At 55.5% G+C, this 22274-nt stretch overlaps 2 protein-coding genes across 3 annotated transcripts in view; both read left to right on the top strand.

Moving 5' to 3' along the window:
• The window catches only part of INTS3 (integrator complex subunit 3), a 39137-nt gene extending 28611 nt beyond the window's left edge, over positions 1–10526 (top strand). Inside the window, exons 16-30 of the mRNA XM_080647408.1 lie at positions 187–316; positions 770–824; positions 1069–1172; positions 1649–1693; positions 1889–2008; positions 3767–3920; positions 4939–5007; positions 5855–5930; positions 6279–6392; positions 6741–6789; positions 8062–8229; positions 8570–8670; positions 8843–8915; positions 9102–9258; positions 9353–10526. Coding sequence (XP_080503534.1) covers positions 187–316; positions 770–824; positions 1069–1172; positions 1649–1693; positions 1889–2008; positions 3767–3920; positions 4939–5007; positions 5855–5930; positions 6279–6392; positions 6741–6789; positions 8062–8229; positions 8570–8670; positions 8843–8915; positions 9102–9258; positions 9353–9430 — 1493 coding nt within the window. The 3' untranslated portion in view covers positions 9431–10526. The remainder of the gene's footprint in view (positions 1–186; positions 317–769; positions 825–1068; positions 1173–1648; positions 1694–1888; positions 2009–3766; positions 3921–4938; positions 5008–5854; positions 5931–6278; positions 6393–6740; positions 6790–8061; positions 8230–8569; positions 8671–8842; positions 8916–9101; positions 9259–9352) is intronic.
• Positions 10527–11123: 597 nt separating this feature from the next.
• Positions 11124–16234, top strand: SLC27A3 (solute carrier family 27 member 3). Of its 2 annotated transcripts, XM_080647409.1 has the most exons (10): positions 11124–12532; positions 12839–13048; positions 13363–13521; positions 14021–14145; positions 14395–14589; positions 14696–14786; positions 14896–15094; positions 15296–15393; positions 15500–15630; positions 15932–16234. In XM_080647409.1, the coding sequence occupies exons 1-10, from the start codon at positions 11908–11910 to the stop codon at positions 16106–16108; spliced, it is 2010 nt and encodes a 669-aa protein (XP_080503535.1). In that variant the 5' UTR covers positions 11124–11907; the 3' UTR covers positions 16109–16234. The 2 variants fall into 2 exon arrangements, 1 of the variants encoding a protein (XP_080503535.1); XR_013959405.1 differs by having other exon boundaries at positions 13363–14145; positions 14739–14786.
• The last annotated feature ends 6040 nt before the right edge of the window (positions 16235–22274 follow it).

Raw genomic sequence — 22274 nt, 5'->3', positions numbered from 1 at the left:
GGGAGAAGGAGAAGCGGTCCCCGGCCTTGTTTGTTCCTCAGGGCTCGGGAGTGCACACACAGGGAAATGCTTCAGGCCGCTCACACAGTGCTGAGTGCGCGTGAGGAGGGACACATCATTCAGGGGGGCTGTCTCCGTTGCTGGTATCTGGGCAAAGTGACTTCTTTCCCAAATCACTCCCTTCAGGAAAGAAGAGAGAGTTTCGCTTCCACCCTATCAAGGAGACAGTTGTGGAGGAGCCAGTTGATATCACCCCTTACCTTGACCAGTTGGATGAGTCCTTAAGGGACAAAGTGCTCCAGCTACAGAAAGGCAGGTAGGTGCACCCTGTTCTCAGCCCCCCGACGCCCAGCCCCGGGTTTTACCTGGTGCTTAGTGGGATGGCAGGATGGTGGGGTTGGGGGGACGTGGTAGGTGTACGGAGAGGTGGTTGAAGCTGCATGCTGGATGCCTTCTGCAATTTCCGTTGGCATGTATGGACTGGGTGTGGCAGCCTCATTTCCCAGCATCCCGGGTTCTCACTCGGTATATTCTCACTCCATGTGTTCTGAGGCTCTGAATTTCGAAGCAGGATTGTGGGGATTTCGCTTCTGTATGGGCCTCTGCCCAGAGAGCAGCAGTTCTACCCCGATCCTCCCCACACAGCAGATTCACACAGAGCTCCTTTGTTTTGTCTCTGTGCGTGTGAGCGTGCTGCTGTTGTGGGGGTGTGTCCTGCCCTCTGCTATCACTTACGTCCCTGAGATTTCCTCTCACTTCTGCACTGCAGTGATACAGAGGCCCAGTGTGAGGTCATGCAGGAAATTGTGGACCAGGTCCTGGAGGTAAGAAGAAACCCTTCGCCTTAGGGAGGAAGCAGCCCAGCCTGCCCAGCTTCAGGCGCCTCCCTCCCTCCCCTCCCTCCACACCCCCCAGCAGCTGACTCCCTCCTCCCTTGCCCAGTGGGTCCCCTTTTCTTAGCGGGGAGAGGCTGATTAATCCTGGAGGTGGAAGCTGATGAGTCTGGGTAGTGGGGGCAGTAAGGCTTGGGTCTGATGGTGATATCCCCTCCCTTGTCTCACCACCCAGGAAGACTTTGACTCAGAGCAGCTGTCGGTCCTTGCGTCCTGCCTACAGGAGCTCTTCAAGGCCCACTTCCGAGGGGAGGTGCTGCCCGAGGAGATTACGGAGGAGTAAGGCTCATCTTTCTGACTTAGGGTCCAGAAGTGTGCTCCAAGAGGCACCTTGCTGAGGGCTGAGAAAAACCATCTGTTCTGATTCCCGTGTACTGATTCATTTAAACAAGGGTTTCTTCTTCCCTGCTGAAGGCCAAGCGTACTGGGGTGGTGGACTAGCTCTCACCCTGGGTGCCTGCCCTGCTGCTGTACCCAGCAGCCCCCGTCCTTGCTACTTCAGATGGGATGGGACCTTGCCTGGACCCTCCCTGAAGGGCAGGAGTCTCACTTTCAGTGACGATGACAACCCAGATGTGGTCCCATGTTAGGAACCTATTTTCTCTGGGACCAAGTCTCTGGAGCAGCAGGACGTTGACTTTTAGTTCAGAAAGGAGGAGGCTGGCATCTTGCCTCAAGCTGGTCCTCCACAAAATCTTCCTGCAGCCCACCCTCTCCGCTGACATGGACTCTCACACATCACCTTCCTCTCGTAGGTCCCTGGAGGAATCTGTGGGGAAGCCCCTCTACCTAATATTTAGGTAAGCATCCAGCGGTAGGAGACGCTGCCCTGCCCTCCATCCCCTAGAGCACTCATATGCTTCTGTCCCGGGGTAATGGGACCCCTTTCCAGGAAGGAAGGGGATGCAGTGGGGCAAGCAGACCACGCCTCCCCAGGAGCTCCTAGGAGAGTGCCCAGGTAAAGCTCCGCCCCTTCCTCCCACCTCCACCTCCAGGAACCTGTGCCAGATGCAGGAAGACAACAGCAGCTTCTCTCTGCTTCTGGACCTTCTCTCCGAGCTTTACCAGAGGCAGCCCAAGATCGGCTACCACCTGCTCTACTACCTGAGGGCCAGGTGGGCGTGGGCCCCACATTTAAGAAGGGTTCAGGAAGCATCCTGGAGCGCCTCTCTCCTATCACACGTGGATTCCCCACCCCCCTTGTCTGTCATCACCAGGGCCTTCCATGTGCTCTCTCTCTCTCTTTTTTTTTTAAATAACAGCTTTAAAGTGTACAATTGAGTAGTTTTTAGTATAGTTACAAGTTGTACAACTATTACTACTGTCCAATGCAGAACATTTTTATCACCCTGAAAAGAAACCCGTACCCTTTGGCAGTCCCTTTCCCTGTCTCCCTGTTACCCAGCCCTGTCAACCACTGATTTGTTTTCTGTCTATTGATTTATTTATTCTGGGTATTTCATATAAATGGAATCATACAATGTGTGACGTTCCATACCTGGCTTTTGTCACTTAGCATACTGTCTTCGAGGTCTATCCCCATTGCAGCGTGTATCAGTTCTTCCTTTTTCGTGAGTGAATAATACTCCACATTTTGTAATATCCATTTGCTCGGTAATGGACATTTCACAACGCAGAGTACTAACCACTATACGATCACAGCCAGTGATGGACATTTCAGTTGTTTCTACTTCTTTGTCTGTTGTGAACATTCATGTACAGATTTGTGGGTGAGCATATGGTTTCGGTTTTCCTGGGTATATACCTAGGAATGGGTCAGGTGGTAACTCGAAGTCGGTGAGGAAGTGCCAAACTTTTTCCAAAGTGACTGCAACCATTTTACATTCCACCAGCAACGTGTGAGAGTTCTGAATTTTCTACATGTTCCCCCAACACTTCTTACTGTTTGGCTTTTTGATTATGGCCATTGCAATGGGTGTGAAGTGGTATCTCACTGTGGTTTTTTTGTTTGTTTGCTTGTTTGTTTTTTATTGATTTTTTTTAGAGAGAGAGGAAAGGAGAAGAATAGAGAGATAGAAGGCATTGAAGAGAGAGAAACATTATTGATTGGCGGCTGCCTGCACGCCCTCTTGTGGGGATCGAGCCTGCAACCTGGCCATGTGCCCGGACCAGGAATTTAAGGGCAATTTCTTGGTTCCTGGGTCAAAACTCAACCACTGAGCTACACCAGCTGTCCAAATTCATTTCTATTTTTAATTGGGTTATTTGTCCTCTTTTCTGTTGATTTTTAAGAGTTCTTTATATATTCTGAATACAAGTTCCTTATCAAATATATGGTTTGTATATATTTTCTCCCATTCTGTGGGTTATCTTTTTACTTTCTTTAAGGCATCCTTTGAAACACAAAAGTCTTAAATTTTGATGAGTCCAGTTTACTTTTTTTTGTCACTTGTGCTTTTGATGTCGTGAAGATGTATGCTTATGTATTTTTCTAAGAAGTATATGTTTAGTTTTTACAGTTAGGCCTCCAACCCATTTTGAGTTAAGTTTTGTATATGTTGTGAGGCAGGAGTTATTGTCCTCATTGCTCAGAGCCCAGAAAGCAGGAAAGAAAGGTTTCTTTAGCCTGACCTGGGCCCTCTTTCTCCTGTTGTTGACTGTCCCCGTTTAGTAGCTTACTAGTTGTGGTCCGAGCCCTGTCTAGAGCACTGGGGAAAGGTGGGGAGAAGGAGCAGTGTCTCCTGGTTCCCATAAGTTATCAAACCCTTGGGGAGGCAGGGGAGAGCCAAGAAATAGATCAGCCCCAGGAACCTGGGGTAGCAAAGGGGTTCTAGTGGCAGCCTACTTGAGGGATGCTTGAGGTTGGGTGCTGGGGCCAGTCTGCTGGCTTAGGCTCAACTGGGGTCTTGCAGCAAAGCCGCCGCAGGGAAGATGAACCTGTACGAGTCGTTTGCCCAGGCCACCCAGCTGGGTGACCTGCACACCTGCTTAATGATGGACATGAAGGCCTGCCAGGAGGACGACGTGCGACTGCTGTGCCACCTCACACCCTCCATCTACACAGAGGTCAGTGCCTCCACCCGTATCCATGGGGGTGGGGTAGCAGCGTGCCCTGTCTCATTGCACACAGCCCTGACCCTCCTTTACCCACCCCACTGGCTGTGGTGAGCCATTTCTTCCCACACCACAGCTGTCCCCTCCGTCCACATCTTTATTAAAGATTTAAAAAGGTCTGAAAGCTCCCAAGTTTCTCTGTGAGTTGGGATCTGGGCCCCCATCCATATACTTGGCTTCATGGCTTTGGCCCCATCTTCTGGACCCAGGACGGGCCCCCATCCAGATCCACGTTCACAGATCTCAGCCCTCTTGCCAGCAGATGGCTCACCCTCGGAGTCTTTCTAATGGTTCCCAAAGACCAGGGCCTCTGGTGGAGACTCAACTTTCATTTCCCGGCCCACGCATAGTCTTCCCTGGAACTGGAACACGGGAGGTGTCAGCTCTTCCTCCTTTGGTGAAAGTTCGCAGGAACTGGGAAATCAGGGCACCGGGTGTGGGCATGACAGGAGGAACTGTGATCTCAGCCAGAACTGGAGGGAGGGAGGGGTGCAGCTGCCCAGCAGATGGCAGTTTCCTTCTCTGCTCCCTAACTGGTGAACTGGTTTCTCCAGAAGGGGTCCTGCCCACCCCCCACACCCTGAACACTCCCTGAACACCCACACACTCTCTACACCTTCTCTTCTTTGGCTGAGGATCAGAATAGATTGGATTTCTCTGCTGCCAGAGATGCATATGCGTATTTTGTCACCACACAGAACGAGCCGTCGTGTCCAATCCCTTTCTGCTCTAGCTTTGTCGCTACATAGCTCCCATTCCTTCCCTGGTGCGCGCGCACACACTCCCACACACGTAACACAGCCCGGTTCTCAGGGGTTAGGTTCCCAGCTTCATAGCTGTTGGGTCTTCGTTTAGGGTTTTCTATTAGGACCCTGTGTCTGGCTCACCCAGCACCCCCAACCACGTGCTAAGGCAGGGGAATGGGCTCTGAGGTGAAGGCCAAGGGGCGCACCCCTCTTTTTCGCTCCAGTTTCCAGATGAGACCTTGCGGAGTGGGGAGCTACTGAACATGATCGTGGCTGTTATTGACTCTGCACAGGTGAGCGAGTTGTCATCCCAAGAAGTGTGGAAATTGGGGCTCTGCCCCCCCACCTGGCCTGGAGACAGGGGCTCTGGCCCCCCCACCTGGCCTGCAGACAGTGTTCAGCTGCTCCTGGCTGCTGTTGGGTGCACTTTACCCCGGGGGCTGGGAAGGAAAGCAGCCTCAGAGAGGCAGGTTGGGCTGGCAGTCCCCCAGGGGTCCCCCTTCTCCATATTCTTTGGGCACTTCTGTTCCACAGGGAAAGCGAAGGGATTGGTTTTTGCTCTCAACCGCCTTCCACGTACTTGACTCAGGATGAAATGGTCACACCGTTTCTGTCTGACCTTTCCACCGTGCATACGTCCCCAAGGGGCTTTAGCTTTGCTTATGTCCATTCTCAGGCCTGAACTGGGGCCCCATTTCTGATCCTCCTCTCCATCCATAAAGGAGGAAGTTTAATACTCCAGAGTCCTTCCTTTGCTTTGCTTTCCCCACACCTGTAATCCAGAGCTGGGTCTCCCAGGGCCCTTCCCTCCGCGGTGCAGGCTGGGGTGAGTCGGAGGCCCTGACTATGGTAGAGAAGTTGCCATTCTCTTGCCTCGGTGTGAGAGGTGGCTTCACTTAACTATTCTTGCCCAGAATGGGTCTGTGGTTACCACCCAGGCCTATTGCTTCTTTCCCAGGCCCCTTTGTCCTTCAGAGACCCCAGCATCCATTGTATGCCATTTCCTCCCTAAACCTTTAAAAACGAGGCTTTCACTTCCTCTGGTTTCCTCCATATTGAGCCCTCTTGGTTCTCCTTCCATGCTAGCTTCCCGGCCTCTTTTAGAACCAGTGGGTTATGGCTTCTCCTCCTCCTCCTTAGCTCCAGGAGCTGGTCTGCCATGTGATGATGGGGAACCTGGTCATGTTTCGAAAAGACTCAGTCCTCAACATACTCAGTAAGTGAGCAGACCCTTTAGGAACCTGGGAGAAGAGGGGTGGCAGCCTGTCGATAGGAACCGGAGAGCTGGTTGTGGGGCTGAGAAGGGACAGAACGGCATCCACCCTGCTCTGCGGTCTGGGGTCATGTCTCTGGATCTGCTTCTTGCTCTGTAAGATGGAAAGATACCCTCCAGCTTCAGGGCCGATGGGGTACAGAAGCTATCTGAAGGCTTTGGAAATAAGCTTTTTTGTGGAAAGGGGAAATATCTGTAGGCTTAGGATTGGAGTGTTGGTTGTTAGGGGAAGAGAGGGAGGGAGGAAGGGAGAGAAAGAGACAGAATAAATGTCTCCTCACTGTCTCGAAGTCCAGAGCCTAGAGTGGGAAACATTTGAACAGTACTGTGCCTGGCAGCTCTTCCTGGCCCACAACATACCCCTGGAAACCATCATCCCCATCTTGCAGCACCTCAAGTACAAGGGTGAGTATGGTTGTGGTAGGGAGCATGGTGACGGGACTCTCCTAGTCGTGCTGGGGCAAGGCTGAGGCCTCTAGCCTTCTAGATGAGCCCAGGCCCACTGCTCCCCTCCCACCGAAGCTCTTGCAGAAGGTCAGCCATTTCTGCTCTTAGCTGAGCCCTGCACGCCCATCTGAGCCAGGCCCCGGGCTGGGCTCAGGCTGTGCAGGAAGGGGGTAGGATTCTTCTTCCTGGCTCCTGAAGATTGTTTTTGCTCCTCCCAGTGGCTGTTGGTTGGAGGATGGGAGAGGTACCCGGATGTCTTCCTGGAATTATGCATTCCTCTGAATGGCCTCTACCCTTCCTCCACAGAGCACCCAGAGGCCCTGTCCTGCCTTCTGCTTCAGCTCCGGAGAGAGAAGTGAGTTCCACCCTGGAGCTAAGGAGCCCCCCATCCAGCACACCAGAGATGCTACTGAATGGAGGCCTTTGGTCCTGCCCCTTCGGCCATGTTTGTTCCTGTTGTTGACATGGGCTTATTCTGTCCTTTCCCCAAAGTGATTGACCAATCAGCAGCTCCCGGCGATCTGGGCTTCCTCTGGACTTTCCCCCCTGCCCACCAGGAGCTGCCCTGGGGGTGGGGACCGGACATCCCTGTTTCCTGCTGCCACAGCAGTTCTAATCCCGGCAGTGTCTCTCCCCTCCCCCAGACTCTTGAGGCCACCACTTGGCTAATCCAAGAGGAGGAAGGGTCAGAACAGAGGGGTCACACACCACCTGCTTCCTCAACCTGCTGGTTCCCTGCTGGGTGGGGTGAGGCGGAGAGGGAGAGAAGGCAGAGAGGCCCCGCCCCCATCACAGACATTTTTTTGTTTTTTTGTTTGTTTGTTTGTTTTGTTAATCCTCACCTGAGGATATTTTTTTCCGTTGATTTTTAGGGAGAGTAGAAGGGAGGAGGAGGAGAGAGAGAAACATTGATATGAGACAGACACATCCATTGGTTGCCTCCCACACGTGCCCCGACTGTGGCCGGGGATGGAATCAAGGCCCTTCAGGCTGGCACTCTAACCACTGAGCAACACCAGCCAGGGCCATCACAGGCACTCCTGCAACAGCTCCATATCCATGGCACAACAGCTGTGTGTCTTCCTTCCTACCTTCCTGTCTTTCCCTTTTCTCCTCTCTTGCCTGAGAGACTAGCAGTGGTACAAAGCCTAAAGGAAGTGGGAAGGCAGGAGGACTGTGTGGGGACTGTGCCTTCCCAGCCCTCACCCCGTGCCTTCCCTGGGCTGGGTACCAGTGTGGCTCACAGCTCCAGGGTGGGGGTGGGGAGGCCCCAATGCTCACATACCGCATGTTGTCCTTTGCCTCCCTGGTCTATTTCCTGAATGTTTTGGGGAAAGGGGAGGACTTGGGGGCTTCCTTCCCCGCAGGTCCACACGTACCTTCTACTACCACAGAAACTAAAGAATCTCACTTCTTGTCTCCTGGCTTCTGCAGAGGATGAAACCAGGCATTCCTTGGCCTAAAGAGAAGAGGGAGAGGGATGTGAGAGTAGGAAGCTACAGCAGGACTTGGGTGGGGCGGGGGTGGGGAAGGCTGAGGTTTGGGAAATAAGTACATGGGAGAGATCTGGAGGTTCCTGAGGCCAGCTGTGTGAGCAGGGTGCCCATAGTCCCTCTCACGCCCCCAGGCCTAGCGAGGAGATGGTAAAGATGGTGCTGAGCCGGCCCTGCCACCCCGATGACCAGTTCACCACCAGCATCTTGCGACACTGGTGCATGAAGCACGATGAACTGCTGGCCGAGCACATCAAGTCCCTGCTCATCAAGAACAACAGCCTCCCACGCAAGAGGCAGAGGTGGGAGTGGGCCTTCAGGACACACCAGGCCGAGGTGCCGCTGTCCACCCGCCACCCCAGGGCAGCCCTTGCTGTCCCTGCCTGGCTTGTGGGTGACACCTAGTGGTCCGAAGCTACACGGCACGCAGGACCATTGTGGCCCCTTCCCCTCTTTTCCTAGTGCCCTGTGGCGGGTCCCTATTCCAGCTCACCTCCCTGATCCCATCCCACCCCTCCCAGCCCTCTGTCCCCTCCCTGTGTGGGCTGTGTCTGTCTGCAGGAGGGACCCTGGTGGGGGGAGTGTCTTGCACTCTGGAGCCCTCACTTGGAGCTCAGATCTGGTTCTCGTGACTTCCTTCAGCCTGAGGAGCTCCAGCAGCAAGCTGGCCCAGCTGACTCTGGAGCAGATCCTGGAGCACCTGGACAACCTGCGTCTCAACCTGACCAACACCAAGCAGAACTGTATGCTTGCCAGCCCTCCCCGAGTCTAGCGTGCCTGGTGCTACCCTGGCTCAGATTGCCCCTGGGCAGGGTGGGAGCAGGGCAGGAGAAAATCACCCGTGGGTACCACTTGGTAAGCTCCCAGACCTCTGACTGTTCTTCCCTCCCTGCTGTCCCTTCCGTCTCCCTCTAGTTTTCAGCCAGACTCCCATTCTCCAAGCGCTGCAGCATGTCCAGGCGAGCTGTGACGAAGCCCACAAGATGAAGTAAGGCTCCTTGGGAAGTAGTGGGAGAAGGCCCAAGGGAGAGGGCCTTCTGGGGACACAAACTTAATGACCAGTAAGACCATGGGGTTGAAGAGAAACCGAGACCTGGGCAGGGGGCAAAGAAGATGGGAAGGAGGCCAGAGGGCCAGAGGCCCCACCCTGAGAGCTCGTTCTCCTGTCCCTCAGGTTCAGCGACCTCTTCTCCCTGGCAGAGGAATACGAGGACTCTTCCACCAAACCCCCCAAGAGCCGGCGAAAAGCAGCTCTCTCCAGTCCCCGGAGTCGAAAGAATGCCACTCAGCCCCCCAATGCCGAAGAAGAGTCTGGCTCTACCAGTGCCTCGGTGAGACCCCTCGCCAGCGCAGGAAAGGAACGTGGGGGCAGGGGCGTTGGGCAGCAGCTGTCAGGCTGATGATCCCCCCTTCGATCTCCTCCAGGAGGAAGAAGACACAAAACCGAAGCCCTCCAAGCGGAAGCGGAAGGGGTCCTCGGCCGTGGGGTCTGACAGTGACTGAGTCCCTGCTCCCAGCCCACCCCTAGTTGGACGACCCTCTCCTCCTCGGTGAATCAAAGGTTTAACAGGGGCTGGGAGATGGTAGGGGAAGCACCCTCTCTCCCCATCCCAAAACGCAGCTGGTGGGAAGCCTGATATGCTGCCATGCAGCCCTCAGCCCCTCCTCCCCTTCCCTGGGGCCTCCAGCCCATCACACTGCTGCGCCACCAGCACTTGGGTTCCCACTGAAGCCAGAGGCTTCAGAACCTGGACTGCGGGGAGGTCCTCAGGCCCCTGCCCCTCCCCTAGCCCAAAGAGCTGTTTAAATCAAGAGGAGAAATGGCAAAGGGGCAGCTGGCCAGACGAGGATGAGAGGAAAGACTCAAGGGTGCGAGTGTCCTTTCTGATGATCCCCTTTAGATCTTAATTTGCCCTGAACAGGCAGCTTCTCGTCGCTCTCCACACACTGGTATGAAATGGGCATTTAATCTGTGACAGTGTCGGGCTGCCTGTTTCTTTCCATGGGGCAAATGCCACAAGCGCTCAGGAAGGAACCTGAGAGGGCGGCCACAGCCCCCCCTGGTGTGCCCTGGAGGCACCTCAAGCTGGGCCAGAGCCCTAAGGAGTCTCAGAGACGTGTTCCCCAGAACTGTCAAAGGTCCCATTTCCTTGGTTGTCTTCTTTGGGTTTTTTTGTGGGGTTTTCTTTGGCAGAGATAATCGTGTTTTAAAAGCTGTTTTTAAATGACAATAAAACAAGCCAGAACCTCTTTTGTGCTGGAGTTGCTGCCCCCATTTACCCTGTGCATGTAAGGTAGTCTCAGTTTAATTGGCACCCCTCTTGTGACTTCATAATTTCCCCCTTTCCCCTTCCTGTCCTCCCCACCCTCTTTTTTTTTTTAATATATTGATTTCCGAGAGGAAGGAAGAGGGAGAAAAAAACGTCAATGATGAGAGAGAATCATTGATTGGCTGCCTCCTGCACGCCCCCTCCTGGGGATTGGGCCCGAAACCTGGGCATGTGCCCTGACCAGGAATTGAACCATGACCTCCTAGATCAGTGGTCGACAAACTCATTAGTCAACAGAGCTAAATATCAACAGTACAACGATTGAAATTTCTTTTGAGAGCCAAATTTTTTAAACTTAAACAAATTCTTCTAACGCCACTTCTTCAAAATAGACTCGCCCAGGCCGTGGTATTTTGTGGAAGAGCCACACTCAAGGGGCCAAAGAGCCGCATGTGGCTCGCGAGCCGCAGTTTGCCAACCATGGTACATAGGTCGACGCTCAACCACTGAGCCACACCGGTCAGGCTGTCCTCCCCTCTTCTTGTTTGAAACAGAAGGGACTTGGCTTTGTCCCCCATCATTCTGGCTGCCACTGGCAGTGAAGGCCAGACAGTAGGCCGAGGTCTGTCCTTAACCATCTCAAGTAGAGACTTCCAGAAGCTAGTGTTTGTCATATTCCATTTAGTAAGGCCGAATGCCAACTACGAGGAATGCTCCCAACTCAGATCCGGGACACGTGGAGAGCAGTTACCAGGGAGGGGGCTCCCTTCCCTCCACATTGTGTGTGCCCGCAGGAAGAGCTCCTTGGCTGTGCTGTTGCCTTTCTGTCAGGCGGTTGGGTGGCCAGCTAGAAAGGAGTGAAGTTCAGGCTGACTGCAGACAGTTGCTATTCAGCCTGCAAGCTCCTCTCAGAATCCAGGTTCTCCCCTCCCTCAGAGCTGCTGCTCCTTCCTTTGCAAGTCTGAACCGCCAGAGGCCTCTTTTCCTTCCTCTCTCCTTCCCCAGTTTTCTCTGCCCCAATTAAAACCAGGATGGAAAGCACTCACTGGCTGGCCCCAATTATTGTACCCTTGCCCAAAGGGAGGGGCCTCCGCTACGGCCCCTCCGGAAATCTGGCGGGCTGGGCCTCCACCTTTCCCCTACTTAACTTTCAGCCCCCACCCATCCCCTGGGGTTGCCGCCGCTGCTGCTGGCAGCTGGAGGGAGGGCATGGATCTGGCTACCTTGCCGGGACTTGCAGCACCCAACAGGCCGAGTCCTTCAGTCTTTTGGGAGAGAACAGAGGCACCCTTCCATCACGGGTGCAAATAGAAGAGGGAGAGGTGGACTTTGATCCAAACGTCCTGGTGCTCAGACCTGGACGCCAAAGTCCAGCCAGATGCCTAAACCGCCCTTGAGGAGGGACCTAAAATGAGATTGAGGGGAGGCGTGAGCACCGCCCAGGACCTGGTGAGGTGCAGGCGAGTAGCCTGGAAGGAGCGAGCCCAGGGCGGAGCGTAGGGGTGGGGAGGCCGGGAGTGCGGGGGCCGGCCCCCACCTCCGCCCCTGCTCTCCTCCTGGGGGAAGGGGCGTGTGCCAGCGCACGCGCGCTCCGGGGAAGGAGCGGTCTCAGAGCCAGAAAGTGAGGCCCCAGTTTCTCGGAAGCAAGTACCAGGCACCAGCAGCCAGAAGCGAGCGGCTGGTGTCAGCCGAGTCGAGGAAGAGGGCGCGATGGCTGCTCTCCTGCTGCTGCCCCTGCTGCTGCTGCTGCTGCCACTGCTGCTGCATTTCTGGCCACAGTGGCGCTGGTTGGCGGCAGACTTGGCCTTCGCGGTACGCGCTCTACGATGCAAACGCGCGCTCCGAGCACGCGCCCTGGCCGCGGCCGCAGGCGACCCGCAGAGTCCCGAGGGAGGCTGCAGCCTGGCCTGGCGCCTCGCACAACTGGCTCGCCAGCGGCCGGCGCACACCTTCCTCATCCACGGCACGCGGCGCTTCAGCTATGCTGAGGCCGAGCGCCAGAGCAACCAGGCGGCGCGCGCCTTCTTGCGCACACGGGGCTGGGAAGAGGGCCCCAGCGGCGGCGGCGGCGGCGTTGTGGGGGGCGCCCGGGAAGGCGAGGGGGCAGCCGGAAGCCGTGAGGCGCGGGCTGCGAGGGAAGGGGATGGCGCGGCACCTCTGGCACCTGGGGCCACCGTGGCGCTGCTCCTCCCAGCCTGCCCGGAGTTCTTGTGGCTCTGGTTCGGGCTGGCCAAGGCCGGCCTGCACACGGCCTTTGTGCCCACCGCCCTGCGCCGGGGACCCCTGCTGCACTGCCTCCGCAGCTGCGGCGCGAGCGCACTGGTGCTGGCGCCAGGTAAGGCTGGAGCGCCTGCGGGGCGGGGCCCGCAGGAAAAGGGCGTGTCGGGGGTCAGAAGGGATGGGCTCGGAAGGTACCCAAGAACTTTTCCTGGGGTTCCCAAAGGGTGGGGATAAGTCTGGATTTGCGAAGGGATGGAGCTGGGTCAAGCCCGGGACGGACGTCCATACTCTACTCTCATCCAAGAGCAGTGCTGAGCGGGGGAAGGGCAGAGAGTGGCGACGCAAATAAGCTCAGGGATGGGAAAGGCTTCCGGTTGGCGGTGGGTAGAGCCGCGGAGCTGTGCTTTCCTACCGCATCCAGAGTTCCTGGAGTCCCTGGAGCCTGACCTGCCGGCCCTGAGAGCGATGGGGCTCCACCTGTGGGCTGCAGGCCCCGGAGCCCATTCCGCTGGAATTCGCGATTTGCTGGCTGAGGTCTCCGCTGAAGTGGACGCACCTGTGCCCGGATACTTATCTGCCCCCCAGAGCATAATGGACACGTGCCTGTACATCTTCACCTCTGGTACTACCGGTGAGAGCTGGTCACCATGCTCACCTCCCAGAAACTAAGGCAGAGGAAGACAAGGGTCTGGGGCCTCTCAGCTCCGAGGCCACCCCTCCCAACCCCCCAGAGGAGATGGTGATCCCAGCGGCCATGTCCGCTCTCACCAACCCTCTCTTTCCTGGTCATTTCTCCACCTCCCCGATCTTCCCACATTTCCAAGCCAGCCTGGCCTCCCTTCTCAGCTTGGTTTTGCCTCTGTGCCTCTTTCTGTGGGAAACCCTGCAGGGGCAACGAGGGAGGCAGGGCTTGGCGCTGAGCCCCTTCCCCTGATCTCCCCCCAGGCCTCCCCAAGGCTGCTCGGATCAGTCACCTGAAGGTCCTGCAGTGCCAGGGGTTCTACCAGCTGTGTGGTGCCCACCAGGAGGATGTGATCTACCTGGCCCTCCCGCTCTACCACATGTCCGGCTCCCTGTTGGGCATTGTGGGCTGCTTGGGCATTGGTCAGTCTCCCCCACCCACCCCCCAGGTGGTCCTCCAGCACACATGTAGGAAGCACCTGCTGTGGTGCTCACCTGAGGTGCCCCGAGTCCTTCAGGTAGAGAATGGGAGCAAGAAGGCAGGCAGGGCCTACTCCAGGAGCTCCAGGTACAGTGGGGAAATGTCACCTGCACAGACCTGCAGGCGGAGCAATCTGGGAGGCCATGTTTTCACAGAACTCCGCATTCCAGGGGCCAGGGGAGGGAAGGGCTGGAGTGTCAGCCCGGGAGGAGGCAAATGGAGAAGAGGGGTGGGACTTGGGGCAGGGTACCCGATGGGGAGAGGAAAGGGCATAACCTCAGAGGCACAGGCGGAAAAGGAAGAGGGCCAACTTGGCCGGCCCACAAGTGAGAATGTTACTGGGGCGCTGCAAGCTAGTGTCTGGGAAGAAGCAGGCAGGGCTCCCCCTACAGCCCTTAATCTACCTCTTTCCTCCCTCCCCTTCCTCCCCACTTCTGGCAGGGGCCACAGTGGTACTGAAGTCCAAGTTCTCAGCTGGTCAGTTCTGGGAGGACTGCCAGAAGCACAGGGTGACGGTGTTCCAGTACATCGGGGAATTATGCCGATATCTTGTCAACCAGCCCCCGGTGCGTGGGCTCAGATGCCGGGGAGAGCCGCCAAGGCAGGGAGGTGGGCAGCTGCCAGGAGACACTGGCACAGGTGTCTGGGAGTTGGAGGGAGAGGCAGAGGAGGAAGCCTGGAATGATGGGACGGCTGATGTGCAGGGACTCTGAGCATCCCAGGGGAAGGATTTCTGGGGAATGACAAACAGGACTTTACTTTGGGAGCTGGCATCTTGGTGTGAACGCTCCTGCCCCCCTTTGCACTCCTCTCAGAACCAGGCAGAACGTGGACATAAGGTCCGGCTGGCAGTGGGCAGTGGGCTGCGCCCAGACACCTGGGAGCGTTTTGTGCGGCGCTTCGGGCCCCTGCAGGTGCTGGAGACGTACGGACTGACCGAGGGCAACGTGGCCACTTTCAACTACACAGGACAGCGGGGTGCGGTGGGCCGAGCTTCCTGGCTTTACAAGGTGAGGGGTAGGAAGGAAGCTAGAGGCCCCGTGGGACCGCAGGGGGTTGGCTGGGCGGGCGTTCGTGCAACTGAAATGACCCAGTGCCTGGGGCTCCCCTCCCCAGCATGTCTTCCCCTTCTCTTTGATTCGCTATGATGTCACCACAGGGGAGCCATATCGGGACACCCGGGGGCACTGTGTGGCCACATCTGCAGGTTTGTGCTCAGGTGGGGTGGGTGGGGTGGTGAAGCCGGCTAGGGACGATTGGCCTTGAAGAGTGGGTGGGAGGCACGCAGTCACCCCTGACCCCAGTTACTCTGCCAGGTGAGCCAGGGCTGCTGGTGGCCCCAGTGAGCCAGCAGTCTCCATTCCTGGGCTACGCTGGGAAGCCAGAGCTGGCCCAGGGGAAGCTGCTCAAGGACGTCTTCCGGCCGGGGGACGTTTTCTTCAACACCGGGGACCTGTTGGTCTGCGATGACCAAGGCTTTCTTCGCTTCCATGATCGCACTGGAGACACCTTCAGGTACCTGTCCCTACCTCCTGACTCCGTCCAGGCATCTGATCTCTGTGGCCCGGGCCCCCTCAACCTCAGCTCCGTAATCCCCCACCCCACCCCAGCTCCGCATCGAACCTCTCGCCTCAGACCTCTGGCACCCTGACCCCATCTCTGACGTTCTCCCCACCCAGACTCCTACCTCCTCGTGTTGAATCTGCTCTCTGGCAGGTGGAAGGGGGAGAACGTGGCCACAACTGAGGTGGCGGAAGCCTTGGAGGCCCTGGATTTTCTCCAGGAGGTGAACGTCTATGGAGTCACCGTGCCAGGTGCCCCACATGGGGGTTGGGGGGCACCTGGCCCACCTCCCTGCGTCGGTATCACTTGGTCACCGGGAAGCTCACGTGAGGCTAAGCCTTGCCCCCTCACCCCCAGGGCACGAAGGCAGGGCTGGAATGGCGGCCCTGGTTCTGCGTCCCCCCCACTCACTGGACCTTGTGCAGCTCTACGCCTATGTTTCTGAGCACTTGCCACCTTACGCCTGGCCCCGGTTCCTCAGGCTCCAGGTAACCACCCACTCCTGCTGCGCCTCTTGCCCCACATATGCACCCCATCTATGTGCAGCCGTCGGGGGCTCCCAAACCCCACAAAGGGACACCCCATAACACACTCTGAAGAGAAAGAGCAGCTCCTCACCCCTTCGTGCCTAGACTTGGCTCCTTCTCTTTCCTGTCACCTCCTCCCCTAAACCCCGACTTCATTACCCCCTTTGCCCAGACTTACCCCCTAATAAAATTCAGGCAACTCACCTGAGCCACCTGGGCAGAGTACCCCTCCCTTCAACTCCCTGTGACGCCCCCTTCCCAGGAGTCTCTGGCCACCACAGAGACCTTCAAGCAGCAAAAGGTTCGGATGGCCAAGGAGGGCTTTGACCCGAGCGCCCTGCCCGACCCGCTCTACGTTCTGGACCAAGCAGGGGGCGCCTACCTGCCCCTCACCCCGGCCCGGTACAGAGCCCTCCTGGCGGGGGACCTGCGAATCTGAGCGCCCTCCATGCCCAGCTGAGAGGGGCCAGTGGGGCGGGGCATTGCAGGGGCCGTAGGGATCTTTTCTATCCGGATTTGTAATCATTATTTTGTAATAAACGCTCCCAGAGCCAGTCCGGCTGTCTTTCTCACGTCCAGTCCGTCTTCCCTCTTGGCTGCGGCACTGCTTCTCCCTCGGGTGATCGCTCCCGGCACAGCGCCCGGCCCTCCTGCCCTGACTTCCTGTGGCCTCGGGATTTTCCCTCTTAGGGGACCCCAGATGATCCTTGTTCTTGGAGAACCCTGTGAGGGATGTCTCTGTGATCCTGGTGTCTGGTCCCAATCGCACTCCCTGAGTTCAGGGCCCCACGAGAGCTGCAGGCCCCCAGGGTTGACTCGGGCAGAGGTGGTCAGAAACACTGCCCCTCGCTGTCTCCACAGAACAGAGGTGGCGGGGCCTGGGGCCGAGCCTCCACCAGGCAAAACAAAGGTTTGATTTTGGGGAAAAGGATACTCCAGGCGTCCAGCTCCCCTCACAGCCAGTCAGCGAGGAGGAGAGGGTCCCGCAGCCTCCCCAACTCAGATGTTCCCAGTTTTACCTAATCTTGGTCAGACGTTCCCTTAAGGAGCAGGCTGGGTGGGGACCCCGCAGGCTCCGGGAGTTTGAAGACCCTCTTGGAGCAGGGCTCGGAGTGCACGTGTGCTGGGGCAGCAGGAGGAATGGAGGAATCGAGGGAAGAAGGCCGCCCCACGGCCCCGAAGGAGGTGTTGGAAAGTTAATCATTTAAAAGTTTGAAATGGCCAAAACCGGTTTGGCTCAGTGGATAGAGCGTCGGCCTGCGGACTGAAAGGTCCCGGGTTCGATTCCGGTCAAGGGCATGTACCTTGGTTGCGGGCACATCCTCAGTGGGAGGTGTGCAGGAGGCGGCTGATCGATGTTTCTCTCTCATCGATGTTTCTGGCTCTCTATCCCTCTCCCTTCCTCTCTGTGAAATATCAATAAAATATATTTAAAAAAAAAAAAAGTTTGAAATGATGAAACTCCTGCTTCTCCTAGAAATAAAGTCTCCTCTGTTTTAAGCTGTGGGTCCTTGACATTTTCTGCTACTTTCCCGTGGGTCATCTTTCCCCTTCCAGCCCCTCTCCCCAACATGAGTGTCCATAGGAAGGGCCCTACCACCAAGCTGGGGGCCCCCTGGCTAACCCCCCCACCCCCGCCGCCCCGGTTCCAAAGTCCACTGCCCCACTCTCCACCAACAAACCCAATCCAGTGTCACCAACCGACTAGTGGAGGCGCACGCTGGGGTGTAAGTGCCATCTTCCCACACTGACCAATGAAAGTCCTTCCGCTTGTTCTGCTCACCTCTCTCAGGGCCTGCTGGGGAGGGGCAGGGTCCAACTCAGATGGAGCTGCTTCACTTGGCTGGCAAGGGCACATGGAGCAGCTGCCCCCTCACAGCCTTAACTCAGCTCATGTTTCCCGGGACTCAGCGGGGCAGCCCTCTCCCTTGAGGCATCGCATCCAAGTTCTCCCCGCCACCCCTGTTTCAGCCCGTCTACATCTGCACCGTCCAATATGGTGGCTGCCTGCCAGCCACACACCCCTGGCAGGTGCTCACAATGGGGCTAGTCCGAGCGCGATGTGCTGTAAGTGTAAACTACACACTGGGCTTCAGACTCCTCACCAAAAAGAGAATTTAAAGATTTATTTCATAATTCTTTTATATTGCCTACATGTTGGAATCCTATTTTGGATGTATTGAGTTAAATAACATATATTAAAATGAATTTCACTTGCTTATTTTACTTTATAAACGTGGTTACTAGAAATTTTAGAACCATGTTGTATTTCTACTGAACAACACTGGCCTAAGTCTCCTTGCACCTCACTCTCAAAACCCACAAATACCAGGTGTAACATGTCACTTGTACCTAATATGTCTCCTGCTCTTGAGCACCTGCCCTTGAGCAAGGACAGCTGGGAGGAGGGCTGTCTGTTCCAATGGGCGGAGCCAGGTGACTGGACGGCATTCTGTCCTCCAGACAGAGCTTCTGCTCTGCCCCAGCTTTGTCACAGAGGCTGTAGTTAGTGGAAGAAATTGAGAGCTGCAAGAAGGCACATTATTTATTAATTTTGTTAGAGTAATAGGGAGGGATGGAGGGAGAGAGAGAGAGAAACATTGACTGGTTGCCTCCTGTTAGCACCTCAACCCGGGATTGAACCCAAAACCTGGGTATGTATCCTGAGCGGGAATCACACCAGCCACCTTTTGGTGCACAGAACGACCCTCAATCAACTGAGCCACACCGGCCAGGGCAGGGGGCACACTTTTGATTGAAAAGAATTAGGTTTTTCGTTTACCACAATGAAAAACAAAATACACATGGCCCATGGCCACAGATAATGGGGCAGTGAGGGCCTGGGGTCGGGGGGCGGGGGCGGGCTGGAGGGGGCCAATGGGGGGAAAAAGGAAACATATGTAATGCCTTCAACAATAAAGATTTAAAAAAATAAACAGTCCAGCCGGTGTGGCTCAGTGGTTGAGTGTCGACCTATAAACCCGGAGGTCAGGGTTTGATTTCTGGTCAGGCCACATGCCTGGGTTGCCCCTCAGTCCCCAGCGGGGGGCATGCAGGAGGCAGCCGATCAATGATCTCTTTCATCATTGATATTTCTATCCCTCTCCCTCTTCATTCCTCTCTGAAATCAATAAAAACATTAAAAAATAACGAATAAAATTTAATAAAAATTAAAATAAAATTTAAAATCTAGGTTTTCCTGCTAAAACACACAACACCAAACCACACACATTGAAGTAAAATAAAATGGGATTATGAGATAGTTTGCAAAGAGAGAGTAAGTTGGTCCTCAGGTGGTCAGTTCCCTTTCTGGGGAAGCGGGCCAACCAGTTCGGGATGCTGGTGTGGGAGGGTGGTGGAACCGGAGAACTTGCCTGCGCTCCTCAGACCGTGGCCACGTCCTCAGCGCTGTGCCTGCGGGCCCCCAGGGAACCCACCTCCCCCACCAGAGGAGCCAGAGAAGGGGGACGGCGTCCGAGAAACATTCCTGTTTGTTTTGTTTTGTTTCAGCCAGCGGGCTAAGAATGGTTTTATATTTTCACAGGGTTCAGGAAATCAAAAGGGTATTGCATGACATGTAATAATGACATGGAATTCAGGTTTCCGTGTTTACAAGTAGTTTTCTTGGGACAGGCCACGCCGTTCCTTCTCTGTGGTCTGTGGGGGCTTCTGTGCCACAAAAGCCGAGATGAGCAGACCGTGCGGCCCGCAGAGCGGGAAATGCTGAGGACGCGGCCCTAACACACACTCTGCCAACCCGTCCCGTCCCGGGGGAAGGCCCCGGCGGCCCGGCTTGGTGACCGCGCCCGGCGGGACCAGGCGGCGAGTTCCCGGAGACCGCTAAGTGGGAAGGGCATTCACCCGCGGGCAGCCCGGCTCACTGCCCGGTACCACCCGCCCTGGGCGCCTTGGGCGGCCACGTCCCCGCGCGAGGAAGGCGGGGCGGCCCCGGGGGACTGGGAGGAGCCCCCTACCGGCGCCGCATCGGCCCTCCGCGTCTTCCAACCCAGAGGAGCGCCTGCGCGCTTGGGCGCGGGGCCGGGGAGGGGGGCGCCCACGCTCTCGCTAAAAGTAAAAGCAAAGTGGAGGGGCGGGGCCAGAGTCCCTGGAGTTCTCTGTGGGCCTCTAGGGGGCAACTGCAGGAGCAGTTATTTGTGATATAATTCACATTCCATAAAATAAAATTCGCTCTTTAAAAATGTAAACTTGGGTTTTAATGCATTCATAAATGTGTGCAACCATGGCCACTACCTAATTTAGGACATTTAAAAAAATATATTTTTATTGATTTCAGAGAGTAAGGGAGAGAGATAGAAACATCAATAGTGTGAATCATCGATTGGCTGCCTCCGGCATGCCCCCTACTGGGGAGAGCCTGCATGTGCCCTTGACTGGAATCGAACCCACGACCCAATCAAATTCAGTCTGCAGGCCGACGCCCTATCCACTGAGCAAAGCCGCTAGAGCTAGAACACTGTTATCACCCCCAAAAGAAACCTCTAGCTCAGCCTGCGTGGCTCAGTGGTTGAGCGTCTACCTATGAACCAGGAGGTCATGGTTCGTATTCCCGGCCAGGGCACATGCTCGTGTTGCCTGCCGGATCCCCAGTGTGAGGCGTGCTGTAGGCAGTCCATCAATGATTCTCTCTCATCATTGATGTTTCTCTTTCTCCCTCTCTTTTCCTCTCTGAACTAAATAAAAAATATATTTAAAAAATAAAAAGAAATCCCTATCCATTAGTAGTCACTCTCCAGTTCCCCGACCCCTAAACCCCTGGCAACCACCAATCTATATTGTGTCTCTATGGATTTATTTATTCTGGGTATTTCCTACGAATGGAATCATACAATATGTGAACTGTGTATAGTGACTTTCACTTAACCAGCTTTCGAGGTTAATCCCCATTGCAGCATGTATCAGTACTCCATTCCTTTTTTTTTTTTTTCTTTTTCCTGCAAAAAGCTTTATTGTTTCATTTGCTCCAATGCATGGGAGAGGGCTTCAGGGTGGTTGAAAGAATGGCTGGGGTTTCAGGGAGAGACGCAAGCAAAAGGCAGACACCAGGGGACGCAGAGGGGCCCCTCAAAGGCCTCTGGGCTCCAGGGGCTCCTAGTCGTGCTTGAGGGGGGGCCTTTGGAAGAGACACTCGCCCCGCCCAGCCTGGGGGCCGCAGCCTGCGGAGGGGAGGCAGGTGTGGCCCGTCTTCTTGATGAGTTTCACCTCCTCACCCGGAAGTGGTTCTCCAGGAGTCAGCGCTGGTGTCTGCGGGTAGAACCAGGGCCTGCAGGCCCAGAAGGCCGGGTCAGGCTCCTCTCCCAGGCCAGGGCGGCTTGCATGGCGCCCTGAGTTGTGCCCACTCATCTCGGGGCGGCTTCTGCTCGTCCTGGAAGAGAAGGTGGCCACCGCGCTGGGTTTGCATCTGTAAGAGACGCTCAGCGCCCTCGCACTTGTTCTCCGCCAACTCGAGGAAGAGGTGGCCCCCGCCCTCCAGAGCCACATCGTCCAGAGAGGTAGGTGTGGGCGCCCGCAGATGCAGGCTGGCCAGGCGGTTGACGGCAGCCTCCAGCTCGGTGGAATAATTCTGATGAATTCGGGAGCTTATGGTTGTTCGGCAATAGGAGTTAATGTGTGCTGTTCGGCAATAAGGGGTAATGTGTGTTGTTCGGCAATAAGGAGCAACAGGTGTGTTGTTCGGCAATAAGGGGTTAAGGTGTGTTGGCCGGTCTCAGAGGTGGTGCCGAAGGTGGTGACTGGAAAAGACTGTGGTTGAGGTTGGAAGAAGGGGCGTCTTTGGGTCTGTTCCGTCCAAACACTGTTGAAGCAAGAGACAGGTCCGGGACCGCCACGGGCAATGTCAGTACTTCATTCCTTCTTATCGCCCAATAGTATCCTATTGGATGCACATGCCACAATTTATCAGTTGATGGAAATTGGGCTATTTGAATAATACCGCTGTAAACGTTTATGTACAAGTTGTTGTGTGGACATATATTTTTAGTTCTCTTGGGTATACAGCTAGAAATGGAATTGTTGGGTCTTAAAGAGACTTGTTTAACTGCGTGAGGAACTGCCAAACTATTTCCCACAGTGGCTGCATAATTTTACATTCCCACCAGCAATGTATGAGTTCCAAGTTTCCTACCTCCTCACTAACACTTGTTATTATTTGTCTTTTGACTATCGATCCTAGTGGGTGTGATGTATCTCATTGTGGTTTTGGTTCGCAATTCCCTGATGGCTAGTGATGTTGAACATCTTTTCATGTGCTTACTGGCCATTCGTATATTTTCTTTGGAGAAATGTCTATTGTAATTATTTCCTTGTTTTTTGTTTGTTTGTTGTTAATCCTTACCCAAGGATATATTTTTCCCCGTTGATTTTTAGAGAGAGTGGAAGGGAAGGAGGGAGAGAGTAAACATCAATGTGAGAGAAACACATTAATTGATTGCCTCCCTCACATGCCCCAACCCAGCTGGGATCAAACCTGCAACCCAGGTACCTGCCCTTGACCAGGAATTGAACCCGAGACCCTTCACTGCATGGTCTGATGCTCTAACCACTGGACACCCCAGCCAGGGCTTTCCTTGTTTTGTTTTGTATTTTTT

This window comes from Plecotus auritus (assembly GCF_963455305.1).
Source record: "Plecotus auritus genome assembly, chromosome: 12".
Taxonomy (NCBI): domain Eukaryota; kingdom Metazoa; phylum Chordata; class Mammalia; order Chiroptera; family Vespertilionidae; genus Plecotus; species Plecotus auritus.
The sequence above is the reverse complement of the archived record's forward strand: the minus strand, read 5'-3'. Positions and strand labels throughout refer to the sequence as shown.

Excerpts from the sequence above, each read along its gene's own strand:
- SLC27A3 (XM_080647409.1), top strand. The coding sequence starts at position 11,908 with ATGGCTGCTCTCCTGCTGCTGCCCCTGCTGCTGCTGCTGCTGCCACTG. Across the intron at positions 12,533-12,838 it reads CGCACTGGTGCTGGCGCCAG|AGTTCCTGGAGTCCCTGGAG; the intron begins GTAAGGCTGGAG and ends TACCGCATCCAG. Across the intron at positions 15,394-15,499 it reads CTATGGAGTCACCGTGCCAG|GGCACGAAGGCAGGGCTGGA; the intron begins GTGCCCCACATG and ends CCTCACCCCCAG.